This window comes from Ursus americanus, chromosome 19 (genome assembly GCF_024610735.1).
Source record: "Ursus americanus isolate L20-20 chromosome 19, mUrsAme1.1.p, whole genome shotgun sequence".
Taxonomy (NCBI): domain Eukaryota; kingdom Metazoa; phylum Chordata; class Mammalia; order Carnivora; family Ursidae; genus Ursus; species Ursus americanus.
This window is the reverse complement of record NC_142145.1, coordinates 2,922,075-2,941,265: the sequence shown is the minus strand read 5'-3', so window position 1 is coordinate 2,941,265 and position 19,191 is coordinate 2,922,075. Positions and strand designations below refer to the sequence as shown.

General features: G+C 50.3%; 1 protein-coding gene across 12 annotated transcripts in view; it reads right to left on the bottom strand.

The window, feature by feature from the left end:
* ZNF516 (zinc finger protein 516) overlaps nt 1-19,191 on the bottom strand; it is a 228,310-nt gene that overhangs the window by 106,200 nt on the left and 102,919 nt on the right. For 4 of the 12 annotated variants that reach the window (XM_045790283.2, XM_045790284.2, XM_045790282.2 and 1 more), the window contains exons 4-5: nt 17,295-17,399; nt 13,749-15,587 (exon numbers count right to left, since the gene is read on the bottom strand). The exons of 5 other annotated variants lie outside the window; for them this stretch is intronic. In XM_045790283.2, the coding sequence (XP_045646239.2) occupies nt 15,325-15,587; nt 17,295-17,399 (368 nt within the window). In that variant the 3' untranslated portion in view covers nt 13,749-15,324. Of the gene's footprint in view, nt 1-6,014; nt 8,772-13,748; nt 15,588-16,378; nt 16,447-17,294; nt 17,400-19,191 lie in introns of those variants that run through there. 3 more of the 12 variants (XM_045790287.2, XM_045790285.2, XM_045790286.2) reach the window with 3 other exon arrangements.

Sequence of the window (19,191 nt, the reverse complement as noted above, 5' to 3'; positions counted from 1 at the left end):
TAGCATGGGTGACCAGCCAGCAGGTAGCTATGCCATTTACTGAGATGGATTTGCAGGAGGAGGGCCTAAGAGGAGAGAGGGAGCATGTGAGGTCCCTGTACCCAATTTCTAGCTGAGCCCAGGGTGGCTAAGGCTCCCAGGGCACAGAGCTCATTTTCACGGCCGAGGCAGGTGGCCTATGTCCCGACCCTCCCTGGGTCCAAGGTAAGAGACACACAGAGGAGCAGGACGCTGGCCAGGATGACCAGGGTCGCCGGTGAAGGAAACCAGGTATGGGGGGAGGTTGGAGAAGAAATCCCACGGAAGCATCACCGAGTGCAAGAATGCAACATTCCTGTTATTTCATGTTTTTTTAAAACACATCACTCAGAGATGAAATATTTACAGTTGAAGTGTCATGATGTCTGGGAATTCCTTAAAATATTCCAAGAGAAAACAAGCATAACAACAAAGTGAAAGGTAGCAACAAAACTTGGCAAAATACTGTAAATGTTTTATGAAGAATGTATGTGTGTGTTTTCCAAAGGAGAGTTTGAATAACACGTAGAATAAAAGGAAAAAAAAATCACGATACTCAAATAAAATGTCCTTCCTAATCTTGACATGAGACAATTCAATGAAGTAGGCGATGGTCTTCAAAGCTAGAATGGGGAACGGTAAAGTGATTGCGAACCACTTTTTTTGGAAGACTGGCCTTAAAACGCAGGACAGGGCACACGGGATGGAGAGGGAACCGACCAAGGGACCAAAAGTGGTGTTTTTTGGGGGAACAAGATGTCTTGAGCATGAAGGAAAGAACCAGTAGAGGAGGAAAGACCAAATCTGGGAGAAATTGGCCAATGGATGCCTGTGTTCTGTCTAGAACACAACTGGCACTCCCACCCAGGTTCTCAGAAATCCCAACCCCTGTTTTCATCCCTATGTGTTAGTTCTTAACTTACATAAAGTCAACCAAGAGACTCTTTGAACCTCGAACAAGAGCTCAGAAATCTGAAACATCTGGTTCTGATCCTGTGATGGTCGTCTGCCCACCGCGTTCTCATTACAACCTTCGTTTCACTCTTTGCTCTTCCCGCAGAGGAGCCTGGAGGGATGTGTGGCCTGAAGTCACCTGCCCGGGTCCCCCGCGCTTCCCTGGCCAGGAAGCCCTGCGGCGGCCTTGCGCGTCCCCGGGCAGAGCCCCTCCACGGGCCCGTCACTCAGGCCGAGACCCCAGCACTTCCCGTGGCCTGTCAGTCAGCCCGCTAGTCTCGCGCATGCGCACTCACCTCTCACCGAGCTACGACGAGCCTCTGAGAGCCCAGATGACACACAACACCCTTGTTTTCAAACAGGAGCACAGCAGGGGAAGAAGGTGTCGCAAACGGCGGGATTTGTGTTTCACGTGTATGTGTGTGTGGTACGTGTGTGTGGTGTGTGTGTATGTGTGGTATGTGTAGTGTGTGTGTATGTGTGGTGTCTGTGTGGTGTGTGTGTGGTGTGGTGTGTGTGGTGTGTGTGGTGTGTGTGTTTGTGGTATATGTGTGGTGGGTGTGTGGTGTGTATGTGTGGTGTGTGTGTGGTGTGTGGTGTGGGGGTATGTGTGAGGTGTGTGGTGTGTGTGGTGTGGGGGTGTGTGTGGTGTGTGTGTGGTGTGTGTGGTGTGGGGGTGTGTGTGAGGTGTGTGGTGTGTGTGTGTGGTATGTGTGGTGTGTGTGGTGTGGGGGGTCTGGTGTGTGTGTGGTGTATGTGTGCGGTGTATCTGTGGTGTGTGTGTGGTGTGTGTGGTGTGTGTGTGTGCACGGTGTATGTGTGTGTGGTACGTGTGTGTAGTGTGTGTGTGTATGTGTGGTATGTGTAGTGTGTATGTATGTGTGGTGTCTGTGTGGTGTGTGTGTGGTGTGGTGTGTGTGTGGTGTGTGTGGTGTGTGTGTTTGTGGTATATGTGTGGTGGGTGTGTGGTGTGTATATGTGATGTGTGGTGTGTGTGGTGTGGGGATGTGTGTGAGGTGTGTGGTGTGTGTGTGGTGTGTGTGGTGTGGGGGTGTGTGTGAGGTGTGTGGTGTGTGTGTGGTGTGTGTGGTGTGGGGGGGTGTGTGAGGTGTGTGGTGTGTGTGTGTGGTATGTGTGGTGTGTGTGGTGTGGGGGGTCTGGTGTGTGTGTGGTGTATGTGTGCGGTGTATCTGTGGTGTGTGTGTGGTGTGTGTGGTGTGTGTGTGTGCACGGTGTATGTGTGTGTGGTACGTGTGTGTGGTGTGTGTGTGTATGTGTGGTATGTGTAGTGTGTATGTATGTGTGGTGTCTGTATGGTGTGTGTGTGGTGTGGTGTGTGTGTGGTGTGTGTGGTGTGTGTGTTTGTGGTATATGTGTGGTGGGTGTGTGGTGTGTATATGTGATGTGTGGTGTGTGTGGTGTGGGGATGTGTGTGAGGTGTGTGGTGTGTGTGTGGTGTGTGTGGTGTGGGGGTGTGTGTGAGGTGTGTGGTGTGTGTGTGGTGTGTGTGGTGTGGGGGTGTGTGTGAGGTGTGTGGTGTGTGTGGTGTGGGGGTGTGTGTGAGGTGTGTGGTGTGTGTGTGGTGTGTGTGTGTGGTATGTGTGGTGTGTGTGGTGTGGGGGGGTCTGGTGTGTGTGTGGTGTATGTGTGCGGTGTATCTGTGGTGTGTGTGTGGTGTGTGTGCGGTGTGGTGTGTGTGTGTGGTGTGTGTGTGCTATATGTGTGGTGAGTGTGTGGTGTGTATGTGTGATGTGTGGTGTGTGTGTGGTGTGGTGTGTGTGTGTGTGGTATATGTGGGGTGTGTGTGGTGTATGTGTGTGGTGTATTTGTGGTGTGATGTGTGTGTGGTGTGTGTGTGTCTGTGTGGTACTGTGGTGTGTGTGTGGTGTGTATGTGTGATGTGTGGTGTGTGTGTGGTATGTGTGTGTGGTGTGTGTGTGTGGTATGTGTGGTGTATATGTGTGATGTGTGGTGTGGTATGTGTGTGGTATGTGTGGTGTGTGTGTGGTATGTGTGGTGGGGGGGTGGTGTGTGGTGTATGTGTGTGGCGTATGTGTGTGGTGTGTGTGTGGTGTGTATGTGTGATGTGTGGTGTGTGTGTGGTATGTGTGTGTGGTGTGTATGTGTGATGTGTGGTGTGGTGTGTGTGTGTGGTATGTATGGTGTGTGTGTGGTGGGGGGGTGGTGTGTGGTGTGTGTGGTGTATGTGTGTGGTGTGTGTGTGGTGTGTATGTGTGATGTGTGGTGTGTGTGGTATGCGTGTGTGTGTGTGTGTGGTATGTGTGGTGTGTATGTGTGATGTGTGGTGTGGTGTGTGTGTGTGGCATGTGGTGTGTGTGTGTGGCATGTGTGGTGGTGGGGTGGTGTGTGTGTGTGGTGTGTGTGGTGTGTATGGTGTATGTGGGAGCGTGTGTGTGTGTGTGTGGTGTATGTGTGCAGTGTATTTGTGGTGTGTGTGCTGTGTGGCTGTGTGTGTGCGTGTAGCACAGCCACACCCAGTTCCGCATCCAGGGTGGTATGTGGCAAATCACCGCCCAGCAAATGTTCAGTGGCCATCTTCCGCCCAACTCTGTGTCCAAGGAGCCCCGGGCCCATGGCTGTGCTATCTGGTGACCAGCAGGAAGATAGAAGGAAAGCCGCCTTCCTGGAGGAAGGAGCATGGCTACCTGCAGAAAGCCCAGGACTGGGGAAGGTGTCTACCTGGGTTTGAACCTACAAGCTCTCACGGGGTGTCCTCTGGGAGGAATTCCCTGCGTCAGAGGCTGCAAGGAGATTTGGGCCGGGGATTTCTCCTTGGTCCCCGCACAGAAGGGTCAGTTCTTGAGTTAACGTCAGCTGCCTTCTCAAGACATTGGTGTTGCCAAGTCCTCATAGAACCAGCTGCCCGACAGGATGAGAGGTTCTCAGCAGTTTGAGCCATAAACCTCACCTACGACCAGGTCTGCTTCTGCACACTACAAAACCTAACAGCCTTTCGGGGAGTTCCTCAAATGGGTGCTCCCACCCTCAAAGCAGAGGGGCGTGAACTCGGTGCGTGGTCCGTTGCCCCATCAGACAGACGCCAGCGCTGGCCTGGGGCTCTGCGCCCCGTGCAGCCCTCTACTTTCCTCCGTGGCACAACCAGAAGGCCACGTGCAAGGGCCCACGACACCCCTTCTCTTTTCTGCCAGTGGAGACACAGTTATACCTTCTAACTTTAAAACACTTCTCATCTTTTTAAATTCAAGTTCCGTTAGTGCCTCTGGACCCCCAAGTTCTTGATGCCATCATTTCATCTGACTGGGGGTTCCTTTTGTGTCCATCCCTTACGTCCTGTGTGGCTTAGATGGCGAGAGTGAGAATGGTGTGTGCGTTTGGTGCGGGAACGAAGAGATGAGCTGCGGGAGAAAATGAGAACTCCATCGCCACCTTCCAAAACAAACAAACAGTGTGTACACCCTGGAGTCTACAAAAGATTTTTAAAAAATTCTCTGGCCATCTTGACATAGTGTTAGATGAATTATCTTGTGAATCATGCTAAAACTCTTCTGCTAATAGAAAGAGCGCTAACACTTTGCTTTGTGTTCTGCCAATGAAAATAGAAAACCACAGATCAAGACAAAGGATTTAGGCCACCTCCTGAAACCGGGGAAAAAGGTCTTAACAAATCTCAAGAACTCCAAGATCTTTTTATTGATTTCAAATTCCAATAGAATGAATATGTTTTATCTAAATATTTTTATCACATAACTGAAACATTGAATTATTTTTTCAGAAATAGAGTTAAATACATCAATCTAGTTACAAATTCTAATATAAAGAGTACAAAATATAATGTTATAAATTGTATTTTAAAAAAAAGAAATACAAATTCTATGGTCTTTTGCATTTTACTGCCTCAAAGTATAATTAGCAAAGTTGATGAAGAATGAACATTCTCCCTCGGTCCCGTCACACAGGCGTGCGGGGGCCCTGGAGTGCACTTAAACCATCGCTGGGAGTCCTGGCCTGTGAGTTTTCTTTTTCTCAGTGAACAAAATGCTCTGCACTTAGAACTCACCAAAGTTAAAAGCAGTAAAAAGCTACTTCATCTAGAAAGTGGGAAGGAAAAGTTAGACAAATACAGTCCCTCTTGTTTGTACATCACGGAAACCTCTCGGGGTTTGGGGGGTGATCGTGTTTTGCTTGAAAGCAGGCATGTTGGTAAAGGGGATCTGGCCATGAGAATCCAGGAGGCGCAGTGTCTTGGGTACAGACTGATCCAGGGGACACTCATCCCGTGGGCTATGAGCACGCTCTCGCTCCCTCGCTCTGTCTCAGTGGGAAGAACGAGCAGCTCCATGGGAGGCCCCAGAGAGACGGCACCTCTTGCTGCATTCAACACTATCTCCATCCCAAAGCAGTGCTCAGTTACTACACCTACGTGTGCATGTGCCCTTATCTAGATGTTTCTGTAACGTTACACAACCCGTAACAGAGTGGCCGAGTCTGAAGCTGGCTCTCGACACACCGGGCAAAATCCACATCCCTTTACCTGACCCAGCGGCTGCGTGCAATTAGTAACCGAGTGATTTTCTGGGCCACGTGCTTTTCGGGAAACCAGTGTCTTTCTTGGTTTCAAAAATAAGTAAGTAAGTATTGGAGGGACCAGACCTCTAAAAGCATTTAATACTTTTCAAAACTGGAAAGGCAAAAGCCACCTGCCTTGAAGATCTGTACTGTGTTCTGACCAACGTGAAATGAATCCATCTGAGATGCCAAAAGGCCCTCCCAAAGCAGGCAGGAAAGTGGTGGAAGGGCTGAGTGTGTCCCAGGAGAGAGGCTTACCAGCTGATTTTTCAGAGAATTTAAATGTTCATTCTTCAAATTAAGGAATATGAGTGAATAACCTGAAAGATTCCTATAAGCTCATTATTATTATTTCTGTGTTATTTGACATCGACAACGAGGAAGAGACGTGAGCGGGGAGGTGGAGAGGGGGAGGAGGAGAGCCAGACCAACAGAGCTGCGCCAGGAGCAGCGAGAGCGCAGGCGGGGCGGGGAGATACACGGAGAAGCTGCAGTGTAGACAACCAAACCCTTTATTGTCTAAGTTACATTAGACGCCAACACTGTAAAAATCCTGTTAAGAAACGAGGAAACAGCAGGTCGGTAGAGGTAGTAGAAAGAGTCTGTAACAGTCAGAAGGTGACTTACAGGAGAGATCATGCGGAAATTACCATTCGAAAAAAAGCGAATCAAAACATATTGGCTAAATAAATAAGAAAACACAAATCATATTAAATACTATGGTCAAACAGACATCAACGCATTAACAAACCCAACAATACTGATGACCAGTGGAAGAAAGAAACCACAGTCAGGCCCGAGAGCGGCATGTCTCGGAGGGCGGCATCCTCGGAGCGTCCGTCCTCCTCCATCCGCTTAGTCACGTGGAGACCTACTTCTGCACTCTGCACAGCGCACACTTCGGTACGCTGACTCAGGCTGCGCGCTCAGCCCACGGCACCCCAGGCGCGTTCCCCTCTCGCCACCAGGCAGCTCCGACTGCTGGCGGGGCTCCCGGGTACCGCTTCCGAAACAGGAAGAATGGACACGACACTTCCGTGTCACTTTGGGTACAGAACTGCTTTTAATCGCTAGAACACAGAGAAACAGACAGGACTGGATCAGCAGCCCCTGTGCATTCCTGAACTGTCACTACTCACTTTCAGCCGAGAAAATGAAACGCGGAAATTATCACTTTGGGGAAACTATCAAAATGATCAAACATAAGTCAACAGAAAGGCATTCTGATTTCTAAGGTGAACAGAGGAATGTGTCTCTGCGACTTTGCTCAAAATAACTTTACAGCTGCTCGATAACAATCTGCGTGGACACTCCTAATCACACCGACACAACAGATCATTCTGGTACATATCTGGTGTAAGAATATCAGGAAAAAATAAGTAGAAACGTTACATATACACACATACGTGTACACACGTGTGTGCACATCCATACGTATGAGAAGCTAGCCGGTTACACTGCAGTTTGCAAGTGTTGCAAAGTAACCGGAACCTCAAGTAATTTAAATTCAGTAACAAGTAGAATCCAGAACCAAACATTAACTAAGAACAACATCAACAATAATAATAATATAATAATAATTCAACAAATCATTACAACAGGAAAACCACACTTTAGGGTTTGTGTGTGTGCGTGCGCGTGCGCACGTGCTTAAATCTTTGTATCAGAAGCCCATTTTCTACAAAAAACTGCACTAATCCATTACTGTATTAAGTAAACTGTCGCTCTCACCAGTATTAAAGGTTAGGATAATTTCTGTACATGTAAAATTATTGCTTTTTTGAAAAATATATTTAGCATGCTCGTTTTAATCCATTTCCTGCCTTTACAAAATTTCACAATTAAAAAAAACCTAGTAAAGCTTTTGCAAAAAATTTCACAGAACATCTTCATTCAAGGCAGCAGTAACTTTTGATAATGCATAAAATCATATGTGCAAAAATCTGAAACTCTCAGAAATATTACCATCACACATAGTGTCACGGTAACAGGAAAAGAAAATATTTATATCTGTGGAATACGATTTTAACTGCGTACACTGCACGGTTTAAGATCCTTTGTTATGGGCCTTAACCCCCACCACAAAAACTTGCATTTGCGGGACTGAGGAAGAGGTATATAATAGAGCCGCCCCCACCCAGGGGCCTGGGGACCTCCACGCTCTGGGAGTGAAGGTACTCCTCCTACGGAGGTCCCCAGGCCCAAGAAGAAAAGACACCTACTTGCTGGGCTGGTGGAGGGACAGATGGAAGGGGAGAGGGGGGAGGAAGGGAGGGAGGGAGAGCAGAGAGTTCCAGGGCACCAGGGCCCCCAAATCTGCTCAGGGTTTCTCCCGCCATCACTAAAGCGGGTCTAGACCAGGAGGGTTCAGTGGCTAGAGAATTTACGGGCAGTCTTCCTTGGTGAGCAGTTTGCAGAACGTAGCCCTGTTACAAAAAGGTCCTGAGAATAATCAAAGAAGCCTGCGTGTCTTAGTGTTCAACTAGCTCTTTCCAAAGCAGAACGTAAGCGCTCCCACAGATGTGCTTCCTCTGAGGGCTGGCTGAGCACAAATGATGGGAAGGACGGAAAGAGCTAACAGGAAACGCCCATGGCCCACAAAGGCCACCAGACAGTTAGGACCTCGTCGCGGCCCCGCGCCACCGAGCGTGCTTTCCACAGTGCCCAACGCTACCTCCTTCCTCGCTTACGGACGATTTTAAATACCCCCTACGCCACAGAGAGGCCGTGGTGTTAACGCTACCAAGCTCTGCTCCAGCACCGCGTGTCCTGACATCACCCGACAGTCCTCCTGAGCACTGGCGGCTCCTGCACGGCGCTCATCGTCTTTAGTCCCTCCGGCACGCGCGAGAATCTCTCTCCAGTGTCTCAGACGTGCTCCTACTGGGCCTGCCAACACCACTGTTCATTATAAGCAAATAGGGGACTGTGGTCGATGAGCACATAGATGCATAGAGAATATCTACATGTGAGTCCAGAGCAGACCGTCTTCATTCATTCTAAACGTCTCACAGGGAGGAGAAGCATCTCCCCTCAGTCTCCACTCCAGCACGGCGGCTCCAGGATCAGGGCGTCCGGTCGGGAGTCCTGCAGCTGTTCTCCCACGGGGCGGTCAGGGTCACTGCTGGGACGTCCATGAGGGGGCTGCTAACGGCTGTCACGGGGCACTGGGGGACGCTGGAAACGAGTCTCTAGGTTCCCTTTCTGAGAGGCACTGTCTGGACGGTATCTGGGTTAGAATGGTCTCTCCCCTGGATGAGAAAAAGCAGACAACAGAAAAGCTCATTTCTGCCTTTGGTGTCTAAGTGCATTTTTCCTATTAATTTCCTTATCAACACCCGAGAACACAAACAATGACCTTCACGCAGCAACCCCGTCAGGTCAGCGAAGACCCCTGACTTCAGCAGTAACTCATTTTGCTCAAGCAGGAGAGATTTTCAACTGGCCTTCTTGCCTTACTGAGGCAGCTTGAAATAATCATTTCCAGCGAACCAGAGAGAAGCGTTAGACTTCTCTGTTTTGCATGTAAGAATGGCAAATAACAGTGTCTGAACCAGCTCTGAAGGTTAAAAGGTGGCCAGATGGAATTGGGGAGGATTTGCAGAAAAGCAGAATTTTGTAGTACAAAGCGGATTTACAGGTGAATGATAGTTCCAATACAAGGCTGAATTTGGGGGCCATAGAAACACAATAAAAAAAAAGGACAGCTCTCACATAGGTCTGTCAGAACCGAGAGTGCTTTCACCAATTTCCATAAATAATTACCATGTTGGAAAAACAGAAGGGGTATTCTAAAGTCAAGTGCACTGCAAGATAAAAATGGGAATAAATGAGAGCCTGTAGCTTTTAGAGAAGGCTCTCAAATGACATTTGAAGCATCGCTATTTGAACAATGGGGTTTACGATCTGAGGACAAAAACAACAGGGCAAGATTAATCTTACTGAACTGCATTAACCTTCAGCTAAAGTCTTGATAAAGTGAGACCGATCGCTTGAAATTAACATGCATACATAAACTACCACACTCATACAATTCTAACTGGCATAAAGCTATGCCTCTAGGAACCCTAGAAATTGGGGCGGGGGGCTGGCTGACATCATGAATTAAGTGCTTCTCTTTAGTTAATAGTTTCAGAAAGCTCCCACTTAGAACTAGCCCTACATTCGCGACACCCAACAATCATCACTGAAGGAGGTCCAGTAAGGTACTCCACAAAAATTCCACAGGGGTTGGGGGCGGGCGCAGTGGCACAGACAGAAGTTTATCTGACATGTAACAGTCACTCCACGTCCTCGAGTAGATGGTGAATTTCCGGCAGGAAAGCGGAGGACGTGGTTTTACATTTTTGCAAAGCGACATCACACCACGGAGAGATTCATCAACAGGGTGCTTTTAGAACTGCTTCTGGATACATTCGAGGAAGGAAGATGGCCTTTGTGTTTGCCAAGAGAAAAAATGAGGGTTCTTGTTAGCTGTTAGGTGAATGGCCTTGGAAGTCTCTGCAAAGTAATTGCACGTAACAAACAAATCTTGCTGGCCATTCTACACAGTGTCCATTCTGTACACACAACACGGACTACACCCCCAACAGTCGCCCAGACCTCTCCTCCTCGAGACCAGGATACACAAACTTGCACAGGGCAGATGAAAAAACGCCATTAGGGAGGTAACAGGAGGAAGGGCCTCCCTCCATAAAGGACAGAAGTTTTACATAGCAAAGCTCAGAAAGTTTTAAAAATGTTTCAGAAGGACTGCAAATCTGGAAACGCCTAATAACTAGGTAGCTAAGTTTAGTCCATAAATCTAGACACAGAGATAACTATTTTTGCTTTAAAATAGAAGGGATAGATTCAAATAGCATCTTATTCTTTAAGGAAGTCATTTTGACTTACAGATTCACTGGGACCAACATTTTATTACTCAATACAGCTGTCCTACAGGCTTTTTAGGAAATGAAAGAAATTCATCCTGAGGAATCAGGCAAAGGGGAAATGCAGCCACAGAGGAAAGGAATCACAGAAACACTTAAGTGCACACATAGTATTTTGAGCACACACAGCTTGCTTTCTCCCCCCTACAAGACAAAGTACTCAGAAAATGAGAAACAGGTTTTCAGAAAATTTGTTTTTTTTTTTTTTGCCTCTGTGTGAATTGTGGGCTTTTCAATAATGCTAAAGGAAATAATTATCTTCCATTTCAATGTTCCAGGGACTGATATTGACTTCTGCAACGTTATGAGGTCAACTTTTTTCCCTTTTGTCTTTATAAGGTAAGGGGATGTTTCATACTCATGTGTGGGGGGCTGATGACATAAACGTGAAGAAAGCCTGTACCCTCCCAGGACACACACAAACCTCTCAGCCTTAAGAGGAGGGGGACACGACCAGCATCTGACACACGTGGCATGGCGCTCAATGCTTCACGATGCTGCACACACCTTCCTGACCGCGACCTCTACTCACCGAGCCGTGGGCCACATGACCGCGTGGCACTTTGGACGAATCACTCCTCACGTTCACAACTTTTCATAGTACATTTGACTTAAGAGAAAAATGAATAATGTGTTTTAAGATGTTTGTTTGGTTTTATGAATACGAAACCTGCTTAGACACCAGAGCTGGATTTTGATATCTGATCTGAATCTCACAGTGATCCTAAATCAGACTGCACGTGTATTCCAGCATGGCCACTACGTGACTTCTCCATCACCTGCATTATAATACCCACAGCTAAACAAGAGACTGGTTAGGGTCCCATTTATATTCTCATTTCCCCTTATTTTGATTAATGGATTATTTCTCTAGCTTAACTATTTTAAAGTAACATTTAGAATAATAAGAAATAAACTATTAATCACAGTCTTTAAATTTTGGCAAGGAATCCAAACACACTGGAAACACCAGATTTCCTATTTCAGCAAAAGTCAGTCTGGTGTTTTAAATCCAAAAACCAGGGGGTTGCAAGGAGAGAGGCTTCGTTTCTCTTGGTTCTAAATATTAATTTCTAATGTTTAACCACATAACAGAAAAAACAATTTCTTCACAACACACACACACACACACACACACACACACACAAGCCTCCTAGTTTTTTCCCATTGTCCATAGGACAATGATACCCATACTGTAGCGTTCTACTTTCAAAAAATGTTCTTCCTAATGATGAATATTGGTGATTACCAGAAATTAAACATTTACTCAGTCATGCTAAATCCATGACAAAGCATCTTGAAAGTGACAATATGCATGAAGCCCTCCTCTCATTTAGAATTTTGCTTCTAATATTAGCTACCGTCGTGATCGGAATTCAATGCATAACACGAGATGCACAAACAGCGGGGCCTTTATTCCTCAGAACGGGGATGACTCGCCCACAGCCGTGGTCATGCCTCCCCGCTGCGGAGAGCTCCTCCCCTCCAGCACCCACGCCCTGCGAGAGTAAATGCCTGCAGAAGAGACCCTGACCATGAGCCTCCTTCTAGAAACTATTACTGAACCCACAACTGCGCTCCTAAGGGTTCAGCGATCCCTTACACTCCACCTGTGGGAGGAATGCCTGTTGACAAGTGTACGGACGGAAAAGAGAGTGCTGCCAAAAAACACATCAAAAGAGAATCATTTCACTTCTCCTCCAAGTTTCTGTTCATTCGTACCCAACAGAATCAGATCTGTTTTGGCTCCTGGACCTGGACCCGGACCCCGTGCCTGACGGACTGTCTCACTCGGAGACCCAGGACATCATGATTTGTCTGAACTAGCTAAATCCGGGTATTAATATGGCAAAGAAAGGGTGCCGTGTGGCTGCAGGTGTAACACAGAGCCTGCCTAGCGCTCGAGGTCTTCTGGGCACAGAGCAGCGAACCAGGGCCCTGCATCGAGGTGACAATACTCTTCTCCGATGATACATCCTCCCTTTAAGGAGCAACTAGTCCCTAAAACAAGACAAAACAAGAGCCTTGACAAGCACACTACCAGGTTCTGACAAAGCCGGGAGACACCAAGGAAAGAGGACGCTGTTAGGGTTCGTGCCCTAGCTCAGTCTGCGAGCAGGCGTCCCTCCGATGGGCCTGTGGGCAGTGGCATCCACGTGTGTGCGCCCAGGTCCCCTGCTGTCACGGCGGGCAGCGGCCGTGCTTGGAGTCACAGGCAGCAGGAGCTGCCCCGCAGAACAGTGCATGGCTCGCGCTTCCCACGGTATTTTCACAGCACGGAGAGACGTGCTGCTGTCGTTACTGCACAGACCCGGGCACCGGCATGAGGTCACACGCCCGGGGTGCAGAGTCACATTCAGAGCTTCCTACTCAGGAACCCAAGATCTCGACAGTTTATACTGTTTAGTTTCCGAAAGTGGAATTCGCTCACTGCGACTGGATTTCCATGTTGGAAGCTATTACACACACATCAGCTCCTCTGCCAGGACCCGCTCGTCCTTCGCCACCTCAAACCCACAGACTCACGTTCCCGCTGGACACTCCTAATTGGATCCCCAGGAAGCGCCCCAAACGTGGCTCAGATGTGACCAGACGCCGGTGTTTGTCCTGCTCGTCCTGCCAAGTTCCAGGCTGAGAGCGGGCGCTTGCAGCCAGAACCAGGGTCAACTCAGTCCCTTCCCCTCCTTCACACCCCACCCCCTGTGCCCAAACACCTTCTCTCCACCAGCCCCACCTGAACCTGGGCCCTGCATCTCACACAGATGACCCAGCCACCGTCCGCTGCCATCACACATCTGAACGTCGTCCAGCCCGACTCTCCTTTTAAAGACGCAACACCGAGGACGCCGTCCCGCTCAGGGCTCCCCGCCGCCCTCAGGAGGCTCTCCGTCCCCCAGCACCGCTGACCTTTGCACGGCTTCTCCAAGGGAACCTGTGCTTCCCCCCACACACACGGTCTCCTACATGCCCACGTCCAGGTCCCAGGACCCTCACCGTATGGCCACTGGACCATCACTGCTGTGCTGCTTTGCCCTGTTTCCTTGTCTAAACCGCGCCCCCGGGACCTGAAGAAACAGCAGAGCAGGAAAAAATATTTACCTTGTGTCCCTAATACTCTGACTGTCTCCCTAGAATTACAGAGCCTGGCACATAGTAGGTGCTCAATAAATACTGTTAATGAGTGACTCAATGATAACTTTAAAACTGAATTTGCATCTACTATGAATATCTGTTAAAGTCCATTAACGCTAAATATCACATCACATGCTCTCTGCATGAATATAAGATGTCATATGATTAAAAAAAAAAAAAACCATGATCTGCAGCTTCTAAAGGTCCCAAGAAAAGAATCTGATATAATACTTAAATATCAATGACTTAATGTTAGGAAAGGATACATTAACCTGAGAGCGAACCGGCTGGTGAACAGCATGGCTCCCGCTCCAGACAACCAACCACACAATTGGTCCACGGATCGGGGTCGTACCCGAAATCTAACACAGCAATTGTGATTTTTTTTTTTTTAAACATTGAGAACTACAGGATGAGACAAATACCAGGATTTAAACCTGTACCTGTGACGAATGTGGTTTTCAATTATCTTGGCAGACACACCCCCTTGGGAATTCTTAAATTCCAAAGTTTGCTAAAGAAGTGGAATCTTCTTAGAGAACCAGAACATCCAGCGGTGCATCAACAAAAGCTACTTTACGGGGACCTGGGCGCCTGGGGCAGTGAAGCGTCTGCCTTCAGCTCAGGTCATAGTCCCAGGGTCCTGGGATCGAGCCCCGCATCAGGCTCCTTGCTCCGCAGAGAGTCTGCTTCTCCCTCTGCCTGCAGCTCCCCCTGCTCGTGCTCTCTCTTAAATAAGTAAAATCTTTAAAGAAAAAAAAAAAAAGCTACTTTAAATGTAACAAAGGACAAAAAGTCCTACCAGGGGCCACAATCTCAAATGTGGAATTAAGCAAACTAGCAGCCACCGTGGGAGGGGCAGATCAGTCCAGCGCAGCGTCAGGGTCACAGGCCTGGGCGAGCGCTGTCCCAAGGTTGGACAGAAGGACAGCTGACCCACGGAGGGCCCCGCACCGAGAGGGAACAGCTACTTACAGCACGTAGCGTGCATCCCTATGAACGTGAAGTCAACACATCGGTTGGTATTAAGTACAAAACTGCAGAACTTGAGTTCACAGAGACAAAGACAAAAATATATATACGTCTTTTCTAGATCATAATCAAGGATGAGTAACAACTCACGAATTCCGAGCGTAACTACAAGTAACACAGAAATAACTGAAAACACAGTCTCAGTGATGGGCCTTGTTGACCTACTTGTGCATTTTAAAGAGGCCGGAGTAGAATCAACGCACGGTTAAAAAGAAACCCGGTGGGTGTTTCTGAAGAGCCTCATGGAGCTCTCGCGGGTCTCCTGGCGTTTCCCATCCCACCGAACACTCTCATCAAAAAACCACGTCTATGGGAGCTTTCACGGGTCACCTACATGCCACGAACACTTTGGACTGACTCCAGTTCTCATCTCAATCTGTATCTCCAATTATGGCGCAACCTCGTTGCGACCATGACCCGCAAACACACCGCAGTGACTCCTGTCACTGTCGCAAGGGGGTTTATTTCTGTGAAAAAGGAGCATGCTACCTAATTCGAGCTGAGGTCACGTGTTTAGAGATCTTTCAATTCCACGTTGGGACAGATGGTACTTATTTCAGGAACAGTCACAGCATCGTGAAGTACCTTCTTTCTATTCTAACACTATCAGTTTTACTGAGAGAGAAATCACTGACTGAAAAGCTGTAACACACAAAGCCTTTTGTCGATGACACACGAAGAAAAGGCTTTTTAGCAACAAACAGGAATTCTAAAGTTGCAATAACACACGAGCACATAGTGCTGATGAGGCCACGTTTGTGTGAGGTCCACCCTCGCTTGGCGTGGCCCGTGTCACTGATCGCTTCATTGCCAACCTTCCCTTCCAGGGAAACCAGGAGGGCTCTTGCGTGTCCTGTGGCGCCTCCAACACCATCACCATCCTCAAGAGCCAGGAGTCCGCGCGTGGTTCTGTTTGTCGGGACAGGACCCACGGGCTTGAGCTGACCCCGCGACAGGGCCTGGATGCTTGCCCTGGAGGCAAAGAAACGCGTCTTCCTTTACAAAGGGAACAGTGTGCAGCTACAGAATCCGTCAGAAAGCGAGAATGTCAACGGAAAATGCCCATGGGAGGAGAGGGTGGAGGGACATTCTGTGAGGGGACAGAACGGGGGCGAGCTCCCAGCCCAGGACAACTTATGAGGCCACTGAGGACGGTGTGTGCCTCGCAACCTAGGAGCACACATGGAAGACTCCATCAGCGTGTGCAAGAGTGCGGCCACGGCGTGTGGACATACAAAGGCCACACATGTCCGGCCACACGTGTCAGGTGCACATGTACACGGTACCCGTGCACGGCGACAATGCCGGTCGAATGTGTCGGGCAGGGAACAGATCAAGGAGCGGACACAGCCGTGGAGTGCCACACCCAGCCCGGCGTGTCTCACGGCAGGGCACAGACACGCCGTGAAGAAAGACGGCAAAACTTGTTCTCAAACAAACTTGTACAAAAACACGCTGGGGAGAAAAGCAGGGGTCCCTAGTGTGCGAGGCACCTCGGGTCTCTAGCAACGTCCTCACCCCCAGCAGGACCAAGAGCAGCTGCGTGCACCTGCCGCGTCCTTGTCCATCTCGGCCACGACGGCTGCCGGGGTGTGTTGCTCATCCCCAGACCGTGCTGAGGGCTGGGGTCTATGTCAAAGCCACACGGCTGTTTACACTTCTGGTAAAAAGAAAAAGCCACTGGGGCCTTTGTGCTGAGCACCACGGCACGTCTCTTCCCGGCGACCACAGTAACCCGACAGCCAATGACTCGGAAGACCTACTTGTTTGGGGGCATCTGCGGGGATGGCGTGGGCTTCGGCCCCTCGGAGGCCACGAGAGCCTGACGCCGCTGTGGGAACGAGGGGGTGCGTGAAGGGAGGAGCGTGCCAGCTTCGCCACGACGGCACACGACGCGAGGCTCTTACAGCTAAAGCACTGGCACAGAAAAGACACCAGCGCCTCGCCTGTGGCCGGAAAGCACCAATTTACTTCAACACTTACAGTAAGAGACTGGATACAGCTGCCTGGGGCCACTGCTCTTTTTCATTCAGAGCTCACCGCTGAAGAAAGCCGTCACTGACAACATTAATTATCAGTGTCTGCGTGGAGGGACCCTCCTCCTGCATTACTTACCACTTGGCCTCTGTCAATCTGCATCACACTGGCTGCTGGAAGCATCCTTCGCATGTCCGACACAGCCCTCCGGCCCCCACCCCCCGCAGGGTCCCCACGCACGGCTCTCGGCCCGCATGGTCGCGGGCAAGCTCGGCACACACAGGCTGGGGGCTTCTGCCACCATCCCCGACTGGCCACGGGGGCCCCAGGTACACAGCGCCGTGGCTGGCCAGTGCCAGCAAAGGGAGCCCCCGCACCGCATGTCATGCTGACGGGGGCACAGTGACTTCCGTGCATGCCGTGGGCAGCAGAACTCATTAGCATATTCATTGCTGAGGACTCGACCCTCTAATTAAAATGGGACATTTGCAAACAGGCTTATCTCAAATTAAACCACACAGCACCCGGATGCAAAGGGAAGACCATTCTAGGGGCTGGATGGGAGAGTCTGGTGCGTGATGCAGCTCGGGCCGGGGGCTCATGTGCCAGTGGCTGGGGACACAGCCAAGGCAGAGGCGGCTCCTCTCCCCAGTGCCCCCCCGGGGTCCGCGGGTGGCCCAGGCCCGGTGGCGGGCGGGGTACCTGTGTGGGCCCGCGTGTGGGCCCTGAGGTGGCCGGGCTGGTGGAAGCGCGTCCCACACTCCACGCAGACGAAGTCTCCTTGGCGGGCCTGCGTCCGGAGCGTCCCTGGGCGGCGGTGGCCGTGGGTGGTGTGCAGGTGGGGCGGCGGCAGTGGAGGGGGCGAGAGGAAAACATCATTAGTCTGTCTAACAGTGTGATGGGGGCACCTGCAGGCCTGGGGGACAACCAGCAGCCTTCCCCCAGGCTCTGTTGACAGCCGGCATACGCAGGACCGCGAGGAGCGTAAATCACAGCAACCTGAAACCCACACTGTGGCCCGATCGGGTGCAGGGCCTTCGGGCAACCACATGCCCTCCCGCCATCCAACGCCCGCCGGTCGGGGTGCTGCCGCGGGGATGGCCAGGTGCAGGGACTGGGAGGCTGCGGCCTGGCCACCTGTCCCCACCACGCCACCAACACTGCCTGCCTGGCCCCTTACCTGTGTGCCCACGTGCCCTCCAGGGCATAGACGGAACACCTGGGAATTGGGCCGGACATAAGGCCCTGGCCCCATGTTCCCTTCTGTGAGAACGGGGGTGCACGGCCCTCACCTGTCCGTGCCTTGCCTGCTTCAGGGCATCTCTCTGAAGAACAGCTAATGCTCACGGAAGGGGAGCAGCTCCAGAGGGCCTCCCCTGAACCCCATTCTCACGGCTCAACAGTAACTCGACGGAAGCACAGCCCAAAAAACAACCAGAAAAAGTTCTGCTTATGGGGCGCCTGGGTGGCACAGCGGTTAGGCGCCTGCCTTCGGCTCAGGGCGTGATCCCGGCGTTCCGGGATCAAGCCCCACATCAGGCTCCTCCGCTATGAGCCTGCTTCTTCTTCTCCCACTCCTCCTGCTTGTGTTCCCTCTCTCGCTGGCTGCCTCTGTCTCTATCTCTGTCAAATAAATAAATAAAATCTTTAAAAAAAAAAAAAAAAGAAAAAGTTCTGCCTGGAGCAACACATAGTTTTAAATGATGCTCACGGAGCTGACTGTGTCTGTCCCTAACATCTGATACGTGAACGTAAAAGGCAAATGGAAAGGATGACAAATGGTCTCCATCAAATTAGCTGAAACCAAATTCTTGGCCGAATTCAGAGTGCGCCCATAGACCAAAAGAATGCAAAATCGCTTTTACATTGCGGACAACGTCATGGACATAATCATTAAAGACATGCATGTGCTGTAAGACAGACTCTGTCCGATTTCTCACCGAGCAAGCCTTCAACATGGGTCTCAGGGAAACAGCAGAACTTGCCCACAAAGCCCTCGATCTCCCACTGCCTCATTCAGGAACACCAGAAGGGTAAGACGACAGGTTTTAACCCCCACTCACACCACTGTCCTGATGAAACGGCGCTGACCAGGTGGACAGGGCGCCCCAGTCACGGAGTGGGGAAAGCACCGCCCGGCCAGTGTCCTCGGGCGCTGGCCCGTCACCGCCGCTGCGTGTGTCCCCAAGCACCGCGGCGACGGGAGGCTTAGCAGCCTGCCTCAGATGGCTGTGCACGTCCCAGGCCCCAAACCCACCCGGTTCTGGGCACACATCCCCAACGTGGAAGCTTCTGCCGACAGCTAACTAGGCACGTCTTTTAGGAATATTTTTCCTTCCTCAGTTTGATCCGGGAAGATCTCAGCTTCTAAAGCAATTCTGTTGCCTGCTCCTTCGAATGAGAAGCACGGCCCGGGCTCATCCTATGAGAACCTTCCCTGGCAATCACGTTGGTCGTGCAGACTCTCCCGGGTGTACTGGGACGTGCCATCCGTGTGGATTCTAACGACGCCCACACCAGATACCTGCAAGGATTGTGAGCAACAACATGGCTTTGGCAGTTTCACACACTACGTCGCCTCAGTACGTTTTTGTGAGGA